The sequence below is a fragment of the Poromitra crassiceps genome, assembly GCF_964638095.1.
Source record: "Poromitra crassiceps genome assembly, chromosome: 1".
Taxonomy (NCBI): Eukaryota; Metazoa; Chordata; class Actinopteri; order Beryciformes; family Melamphaidae; genus Poromitra; species Poromitra crassiceps.
The window spans coordinates 32,261,906-32,272,363 of NC_139623.1; the positions used below are offsets into that span (position 1 = coordinate 32,261,906).

At 41.3% G+C, this 10,458-nt stretch overlaps 1 protein-coding gene across 2 annotated transcripts; it reads right to left on the reverse strand.

The window, feature by feature from the left end:
- Positions 1-5,259: 5,259 nt before the first annotated feature.
- Positions 5,260-9,144, reverse strand: supt4h1 (SPT4 homolog, DSIF elongation factor subunit). 2 transcript variants are annotated; one of them, XR_014553021.1, is made up of 6 exons: positions 9,000-9,144; positions 8,425-8,531; positions 8,285-8,340; positions 7,224-7,277; positions 6,165-7,057; positions 5,261-6,118 (listed from the first exon to the last, which is right to left on the reverse strand). XR_014553021.1 is itself a non-coding variant. In XM_083643131.1 (5 exons), the coding sequence occupies exons 1-5, from the start codon at positions 9,066-9,068 to the stop codon at positions 6,990-6,992; spliced, it is 354 nt and encodes a 117-aa protein (XP_083499257.1). In that variant the 5' UTR covers positions 9,069-9,144; the 3' UTR covers positions 5,260-6,989. The 2 variants fall into 2 exon arrangements, 1 of the variants encoding a protein (XP_083499257.1); XM_083643131.1 differs by having other exon boundaries at positions 5,260-7,057.
- Between the last annotated feature and the right edge of the window lie 1,314 nt (positions 9,145-10,458).

Consider the following 10,458-nt stretch of genomic DNA (forward strand, 5'->3'; position numbering starts at 1 on the left):
AGATTATAAAACACAAGGATTCAGATATTAACAGATAGACAGTATTAACAGAATACAACAGTCTTGACAGCTAGGTGAGGTAGCCTAGGTTTACAGAATATGTACAGGGTCAGGCTGCATCAGAGGTAGCAGCAGTAAGTGAGCTTTGTGTTGACAGACAGTCAAAGTAATAAAATATGTACCGTGATAAGGAGCATGATATAGCAGCAGTAATGAGATAACAGAGTAACACAATATGTACAGTGGAAAGGTGCGTGCGTGCATGTGTGTGTGAGAGAGACACTCAAGTCAGTGGGGGGCTTTTGTTGGTGGGCTCCCCTGTGGATATGTGGCAGACACACGGAGTCAATGGGGGCAGGGGGCTTGTTGGAGAGCTTCACAGCCATCGGGTAGAAGCTGTTAAGATGGCGTGAGGTTTTGATCTTGACAGACCAGAACCTCTTCCTGGATGGAAGTCTTTGAAAGAGGTGATGGCCGGGGTGGGAGGGGTCCTTGATGATCTTTTCCGCTCTCTTTCTGGTTCTGAAGTGGTACAGATCAAGCAGAGATGGCAGGTTGCAGCCAATGGTTTTCTGCTCAGTTGATCCGCTGCAGTCTGGTTCTGTCCTTGGTGGTGGAGGCGGCGAACCAGTGATGGATGAGTTGAGGATGGACTCCACGATGGCCGTGTAGAACTGGACAAACTGGGACTCAAGTACTACAGGCCTGGTTTTCTCTCTCATAACCCTCATCTACACCAGGTGTAGCTCCAGAGCCAAGAGGATCATCAAGGACACTCAGCATCCTGATCATGTTCTATTTCACTGGCTTCCATCTGGCAGATGTCTCCACTGCTTCAAAACAAAGACTGGAGCGGCTGAGGAAGAGGTTCTTCCCACAAGCTATACGGTGCATGAACTCTAAATAATCCGCCTGTCTCCTCACTTTACCAGACCTTTTCTGTTCTCCCTGCTACCCTCAGGGAGGAGATACAGGGTCCCAAGAGCACGCACACATCGCTTGAGGGACAGTTTCTTCTCACAGGCCACGAGACTCCTTAACATATACAAATAGTGTAGTAGCCGTACTGTACCGCACTGCAGCTGCTACCATCACGTATGACTAATGTTCAATAGTATGTTTAATTAGGTATACTATTTGCACCTAACAGAATGTTATTATGTTTAATTATGTTTAAAGTATGTTCATGCCATTTGCACATAATGTGCAGTGAATACGCCACTGTCTGTGGCGTGTCTTACTGCTTTATTGCTTGTTGCCTCTTGTTTTTATTTTTTATTTTTATTTTTTGCACTATGTTGTAACGGAGTCTACAGCACAAGAATTTCAAACGTGATACTTGCACTACGGAGTGACAATAAAATCTTGAATCTTGAATCTTGAATCTTTTTGCACTAAAGACCTTGCACTTTATGGACTTTTTCCCCTCTCTGACATGCACAGTTTGCACATCCACCAGAATGCTCCTCTATTGTGTCTTTATTGTTTTTATTGTGCTTTTATTGTTTTTTTTAACTTTCACCATGTTTCTTTTTGTATTTTGTCTTCTATCGGCAAAGTTATGGGCGGGGCTTTTAACTTTCATTGCAGCTTGCTACATATGACAATAAAGTTTCCTTGATCCTTGATCCTAAATCAGCAAGTTAAGAGCTAGCCTACTTTTAGCCTTAAGATGTTTTGTGAATAGAAGAAGAAGAAGAAGAAGAAGAAGAACTGGACGGACAAACCCGTCTTTATTTGTCACACAAACACACCCAACACACACGCATGCGGCCAGCCACACACACACACACACACCCATGCTGACGGTGGCCGGTGAAACACAGTCTCTGCATTTATCCCATCCAGGCTTGTCCTTCCTCCGGGGGGGCAGCCAGGAGCAGTGGGCAGCTTTCTTGTGTACAGCGCCTGGTCCTGAAAAAGGTTGATCAACATAAAGCCTTAACACACTGATTCAAAGCAGCAGTGATACACTTTAGTTTAATGAGGCCATTCCAACTTAACCAGCAGTACGTCCACTGTACTCTCTGTTGGTGTTCCAACTTAACCAGCAGTACGTCCACTGTACTCTCTGTTGGTGTTCAAAAGGTATGGATCAAACATGCATGTCTACTTATTTTGTGGTAAGTTTGCCACGGTTTGTCACTGATTAGAATTAAGTCCTATGAAATTTGACTATCCTACAACCATACTGTATTGTGCTGTGAACTTATTTATCAACATATTTATCACAATTTGAATATACCAGAATAACTTAGAAACTAAATTGGATAGAAACACTTGGTCCAATTAATCTAATTTTGGCAAATAATCTAACATTGTATACGTTATTATAATCTATCACTTTATAGTGCCTAGTGTCAGTCCTAAAATTAGGACATTATTTATATGAAGATCGCCCCCCCCCCCCAAATCAGAAAATTGGGAGCTACTTTTAGCCTGTTAAGATGTTTTGTGAATATAGCCCCTGGTACAGTATATAGCACATGTTACATGCACATGTTATGTAAGTATATATGTCAAAAAGGTATGAAATTTGTATGGTAACTGAGCATTGTATTTCAGGACTAGATCATGAGAAGTCTCCACCCATGGTGTTTATTACTTCTTGGCACAATAACATCTCTACTTACAGTAAAGAAGTGTTTGTGAGCCATTCATACTGATAACGGCTCATTGCTAATTTGACACTATACCAATTCAGATGTGTGTGCTTCAGAGTTGTGGATGATTCACTTCCTGTTACAATCAGCCTCTAGCGGCAGCCTGGTTATGGTGTCATGGCCTCCACAGTGACATAACTACAGTAGCCTACATGTGGCACACCTATATATATGGCTCTTCCTGCAGGGTATGGCACCCCAGAAAGTCACTATTGTTATAGGCAGAGCATGTAATGTGAGGGATGACGAGTTGCATGTCAAGATAAGGAATTTCATAGTATAGAGGCATGTGATGATAAGAAATTATAATGATGTCACTTTAAAGCTCTCTGAACAAGGATATCAAGTTAGCCACATTAACAACTTTAATAACCTACTTTTATAAGCTGGTTTCTGCATGATGCTTTTTTTCCCTCGTCTTTTATTTCAACTATTCACTTTACTTCCCCATTTCTCCATTTGACGATAATTTACTTCATATTTTGGATTACATATTGTGACGTGTTGTGAATCCCATGGGCAGAGTGCGTTTTGATATGATGCTTAATCAGTCATGACCATAATCTCAGCTGTCTTCTGTTTTATAGAGCAGTTTCACTCACCATTTCTTTTTAATAAAACAGTATGCTGTTTTGACTGCACCAAGTCATGATGCATTTCAACGACGTTTCAAGGACAGATTATTTCAGAATTACGGGCCAATAATTCACAGAACTGTTCACATAAGTGTCTTTTGTGAGTGTGACATATAGGTAACGCGTGTTTCAGCAATAAAGCTGGGGAAAAAAATATTAAAAGAAAAATTTATTGATCGCAGCATCTGAACAAATTGCATAATTAGGTAGGCTAAGCACTTTCAAGGACTTCTAAATATAAATCCAAGCACTTTCAAGTCCTTGATTATTTCTTTCTTAAACCCAAGCACTTTCTGTACTTTCCAGACTCGTGGCAGCCCTGGCTTATCGCTTGGTTTGGTTTGTGCTATTATAGATAGGAGTGACATGTCCCACATACTGAGCACATGTCTTCGGTGTGAATGACACTGACCCATCAAGTGACAATGAAATTAGACAATGGCAAAATGTGTAGCGACAATACCTGCACCCTCTGGCAATATGAAACAATGATGCATCCTAAACACCATCTCATCATCTGCAGGGACATTGGGGTCAACAACACAGGATGGCAACCTATAAACCTGAAATATGACTCTGTAGTAGAGGCCATGTTACAGTGTAACTATGCTGAACCTAAAGGCCGCTTTATCAGGGTTCCCACACCTTCTTAAACATAAAATTCAACAACTTTTCAAGGACTTTCCAGGCCCACTTCCCTCAAATTCAGGGAACAAACACGGCATATTTGAGACACAGATCAAGGTTAATTACTGTTACAACAATGAGAATTTGTATAATGAGAACTAGCAGATTTTTCAGCAGCTCACAGACAGGGTGAAACAACAGTTGGGCGAAACAGCGCGTGAAACAAGGATGCACAGACGGCGGGAGACGGCATAGCAGAACGTAACGTTAGTCTATTTGCTAACATTAAGTAAAAAAAATAATCAAAAGAACTTGAATTTCTGTATGGGTTGTTTCTTTCCTTGTACAAAATATATAAATTCAAGCACTTTCAAAGACCCATGTATATTTATGGTCTATTTTTAAAAAATTGTCAAGGCCTTGACCCCCCAGCCCCCCTTCAAATTCACAAACTTTCAAGGACTCGTGGGGACCTTGTTTATAATATGTTTGTGGCATCTATACATGAGGAAAATCAAGGGAAACCTAAACTGTACTACTGTTCAATAGGTGTTCATTTTTAAAATGGATTCAACACCAGGAATGGTTAGGCTTATGCTTCCCCCTAATGGCAGTGTATGGCACTGCAATTGTTCGAGGTATGCAGTAATAAGTACACATTTTTCATTTTAAAATTCCATACTTTTCCAGACTCAAATTCCCAGAATTATCTGTCAGACCATATTTGACATCTGAGTACACAAGGGTGTCACTTTGTGTTGAGAAGTGGTGGGGACATGTCCCCACTATAAATGCCCCCCCCCACGACTTCCACAGAGATATGAACAGGGGATTATGAGAGAAAACCACAGACTGCTGAACTTTTACCGACACGAAAGAGTAAATGAGTTGCGATGTGGCCGCCAGGCATAAAACGGCAAAAAACACATTTAGACTGTTGGCTTTGGCATCTGATTTGAAAGCCTAGAGTGAGACAGGTGGGATTTGAACCAGTGAACAAGTACACAGTACACCAAGCAGCTGTGTACAGAACCAGGGACTGTCCAGTCTGCTTCATCAGCTTTTTTCTATCAGTGTTCAAACTACTGACGAAGAAGCATCACTGCTGGCATCTTACAGCGAGCAGCTTATCATGTGAACATTTCTGAAGCCAGAGCCTGATGCAGGGACTGAACCAACAACCTTCTGCACCAGAGCCATGATAATTCTGATGCCATGATAAAATATTCGCTTGTATTATTGTGGAAGTTAAAATTTATTTAGTCTAAATTCAGAATTTTATTATTTAGAAAAATGAATAGTCAGATAGTCACAATAGACAATAGTCTGGAAACAAATATTTTGCATACTCTTTTCCTTTTTCCATACTTTTCCAGACGTGGAAAATACTAAAATCAAATTCCATATTTTTCATACTTGCATAAGAACCCAGGGTTCCTACACATTTTCCATTTCAAAATTCCATACTTTTCCAGATTCAAATGACCAGACTTCTCAGTCAGACCATATGACATCTGAGTACACAAGAGCATCACTTTATGCTGGTGGGGACATTGTATATGACACCTATGAGAGAGGAAACCACAAACAGCTGAACTTCTACCGACATTGAAATGATTTTGTGATTAATCAACTTCCTTGTGAAAACACAAAACAGTCCAGTCTCCATCAGCTTATTTCTATCAGTGTTCAAACTACTGATGATAAAGATACATTACTGCTAGCATCTTAGCTGCTATGATTTTGCTCTTAGGACATCAGGGGTACAAACATTTAAACAGATTGCCAATTTCCCCCTTTTTCTTTTCCTTCTTCTCTTCCATACTTTTCCAGACCTGGAAAATTCTAAAATCAAATTCCATACTTGTGCAGGAACGCTGAATTTAGAAAATCATTCTGCCTGCAGCTGGAATAATCCTGACTATTAACAATGAAGCTTGATTTCATGACAATGCCATTTATTATAAAAACAGATCTTTATTGTCAATCAATTACTCAAAAGAAAGAAACTGGGGGAAACTCTCATCCTCTTCCAAATGTGCACCCATCATATTTATAATCACAATATAAATAGTGATTTAAGTCTATGAAAACTGAAGGTCTGGAGGGCAGACACCATGGACACATGGACAAGTAAGCAGACTTGTACTTGTGTTTTGCAACCAGAATCAGTCCTAACATTACTCTATCTGCCTGGAATAGAGTCCTAACATTACTCTATCTGCCTGGAATAGAGTGCCTAAGTCACGCCCTCTTCCGGGTTCAGCATGGGACCCGAGGGATTTCATTCCCCCCAGATATTTTGTCAAATGGGGAACAGGAGAAAAAATGTACCTTTTCTCTCTCTTTTTCCTGACCGAGTTAAATGTTCTATGGCCTCTTGATTCTGAACAGCTGAATCGCTTGGCTTGTCCAAGTATCACTTTTTATAAGAATTTTACAAAACATATTTGGGGAAATTAATGGAGAATTCACTTCCTCAGGTCCCATGGGCAAGCTCGTGATGGCGAGATGTATAGGCACTCTATAGACCGTTTCAACATAAACATTGTAAAATTGCTCTAGCCCTACTTCCTGTTGCAGTGTTTGCTAATAGGAGCCAAAGTGGAACGTCACTTCCTGCTTCAGCACTGTACCAGTGATTTTCATTCGCCATTTATTTTTCCATAGACATTTCGTAAAATGCTTATAAGAATAGTTTTACTTCGTCAAACCAAACGGTTCAGATATATTTAGAAACAGGAAAGACCACATAACATTTCACTCGGACCAAAACTTTAAAAAAATCGGGGATTTAAATAAAATATTTTTTCTATGTTTTAAGTTTTGGTCAGAGTGAAAATTGGAAAATAAAGGGCGGATGAAAATCTCTGGTAGTGCTGAAGCAGGAAGTGACGTTCACTTTGCCTCTCTATACAATAACTGACAGGAAATAACTTTGAGTCCAAACTGTTCCCAGCAACAGAATTCTGGTGAAACGGTCCTGCTGAGTGATGCAAATCATCAGAGGATGTAAAGTGGGTGCAATCAGGCTTATGTCTTGACTGCTGTATCTAAATCAGGCTTATGTCTTGACTGCTGTGTCTCTGGATTTGTAGATCACTCCTCTGCTTTTCAGCTCTCGTACCACACCTGGAGGAAGGAGATTAAAATTAAACATATAAATAGCAGGTAGTGCAATAATGTGCAGTGAAGGCTACATGACAAAAGGCAGTGGCCAAATTGTTCCTTTCCAAGCATGTGTGATTTAGAGAGTAAGATTTTGAGACGAGTCAGTACATTATACTGTATAACCTACCTGGGGGTAGTCGTCCTGTCACTGTCACTGCATATACACCTGGCTTGAAGTTGCCTGTGAGATTGGGCACAACATATTACTTCTCCAATGTTTTACTTTTCTTCTTTTCTTTCAGATTTTCGGAGATCAGACCAAAAATAAAGATGGGCCTACAGCAGGGGTTCCCAAACTTTTTTGGCTTGTGACCCCACTTTGACGTCACAAAAATCGTGGGAACGCAGATATTCAAATTTCGGTGGAACATTGGTAATATCAACATGTATGCTGACTTTTCCCCTCCAAATTCTGACACTTTAATCTGAAAATTCTAACTTTATTTTCAGAATTCTGACTTTATTCCCAGAATCCTGACCTAAACTCGGAACTCAAATAAATTGTTAATCTAAATTGTTAATCATCTTCGGTAGTTTTAGATTAAAAATAAAATAAAAAATCAGGCAGCCCTATTTGAATTCCAAGGTTGGGAACCACTGGCTACAATTTTCGCGGGTAATCAAATGGCTGTAGCAGGGTCATTTTTAAAGCTACAGTGGAGATCCTGTTACCAGAATCAACTAGAAGACCTAAGGCATACCAAGCAAGCCTAATATGCTAGCTTGTGGGGAAGGGGGCTAAATAATGCTCTCCAAACATAGGTTACATTTGGGTGAGGGAAAACTATTTCAAAGGGGTTCCTTGACCTCTCAGCTCAATTTATCTCTCCTGTTGCAGCAGGCAGGAGCCCCCTTTATGTCGAGATGGATGGCATCATGGGCATGTGCAGAAATAATGCAGCCAGAGTGGAATCAGTTTCATCGTTACATGATAAAAAATATTATTTTGATCGGTTTATGAAAAGGTTTAAACTACCCCTCTTGGGTCTGTTTAAGCTGATTGAGGTGTTTATATGGAGCATTTTTTTAATCGGTTTGGGCTTTTAAACCTATTTCAAGCTGATTATTGTGCTCCATGTAAACATGGAGCACAATAAATACCTATTAAGGTTTTAGGCAAACAATTAAAGTCCAATCATCAGTCCTCCTGTTTGTCAAAATGATGAGGCAGTGTAAAACAGTCCTTACCTATTCTCTGCCATTTAGCCACCCAGCTGTCCTCAGGACTCATCATGGCTATCACACTGTTAACACACAGAACGGGTTAGCACACAAGAATAAGTTACTGTGAAGGCACAACCGATGTGAAAACAAATTAAAATCTTTACCCATCAAATGAGGAACTTGTGCACTCGTACACCATCTCTCGGTTCCCCTTCATCTGGAGGTACGACTCACAGTTGTCACAGCCGTCGTATTCAAACTGGTCAATGGTCTGATGAAGCAACACATGGGAGAAGGTGGATATTGTAACAAGGTAGGCACATAATAGGAGAATCAGAAGAATGAAAGAAGCAATCAAATAATGACTGATTGATACTTCTGGCACCTGGACGATTACATGGGTAACGAACAAAACAAGCTCACCGAGGACTTGATTTGTAACGTTACAATACAGAAATGAGCGTTAGTTCAATTAAACACTAACGTTACGTTAATGTAAGCTAAGCTCGGTTTTGACATGTGAAAGGAAAACATATTTAAATATCAGCTTAGTTTAACCATGCCGTGAATATTATTCTAAACGTACTCAACTTCTAACTGTATTACGGTTACTTAACCTACAATAAGCTAGCGATACAGAACCAATATTTCTATTCGCGTATGTGAGACAACTCAATGTGGATAAACACGGCTAGTCGTTCGCAGAAAAGCTAACTTGCGTCGCAATTTACAAAGTTACCTTCACAAGAGAGCATAGAAGACAAGCCCGCAAATGGCGAAGGTCTTTAGGAACTGTTTCCAATGCCATTGTGTGAGATTTGGAGTAACAAAACTATAATCAGTGGGGAAAAATTGAAGCGATGAATCTTTTAAATGTTTTTCTGGCGCTGGGTAAATACGTCACTGTGCGCGTCCAGCAGCTGCAGCAGCAAATAACTTTTATGGAAAGAAATGACAGCTCCATATTGCCCCATTGCAACATCAGCGCCCAGCAGCCTCCGCCATTTTTTATTTTTGGAAGCGTGACAGCGCCAAAAGAACCTCGCACAGGCTCGCAGTGGTCAGCTGCGGTAGCGCTGGCCCCTATAATCAGCCTCTCTAAACAGTAACTCAACGGGACTCAACTTTGGGGATTCACATCTTTTCCGGGCGTACTGCAAATCTTGATTGAAGTGGTGTAGTGCAGGGATGTAAAACAACAACCATATTGTGGAAACTAAGCAAAAGTTTTCTTTGTTTAGTTTTTTCAAGATAAATACCTAATGAAAAGGACCCGAGGTTCAACTCCCGTTGAGTTACTGTTTAGAGAGGCTGATTATAGGGGCCAGCGCTACCGCAGCTGACCACTGCGAGGCGCATTCTGTTTCCAAAAATGGCCGGTGTGTCGTCTCTTTCCTTCCACGCTCTTTGGCAGCAGGCGTCTTCTTCTTCTTCTTTGCGATTTTTTGGCAGATTGCAATCCAACTATTAAGGAGCATACCGCCACCTACTGCATACCTAAAGCTAACGCTATATTTAACAAAAACAATGTCAATAAGAAAAAAGTGTCCGCCCACAGTGCTCCCATTCACTACAATAACCATACTCCGGCCGAGACCAAATGTCTCTAGACCGTCAGGCAGATTGGCTGGTGTCTGCGGGAGGGATGCTGGATTGAGGGTATTTGTCCTGGTCGCTGCACTAGTGCCTCCTCTGGTGGGTCGGGGCGTCTATTCGGATGGAAGGTAACTGGTGGGAATAGCGTGATCCTCCAATCATGTGCTAAATCCTACCCAGTGAAGCTCCCGCTGGTGAAAAGAAGCAGCTGGCTGCTCCGCATGTCTCGGAGGAAGCATGGTGCTAGTCTACGGCTCTCCCCAGATCGGCAGAGAGGGTGGAGCAGTGACCGCGGGGCAGCAGGGGGAAATTGGCCAAGTAAAATTGGGGAGAAAATGCCATTATTAACTGGTGACCACCAGGGCCGGCCCTATCCATCTGGGGGCCCTAAGCAGGATATAGATTAGGGGCCCCCTCCCAGGGGCGGAGGTTTGGGGGCACCTGCGCTGGAGGTACTTTTAAGTAGGGGGTGCTGTAAGGAGGGGACTCTCGGTGCTGCAGCGCAAAGAAAATTTGACGTTTTTTGGACTTTTAGCCATATTTAAAGGAATATTTAAAACAACGTTAAAACAAACGTAGGCAGGTAGCCCTATCAGTGTCAA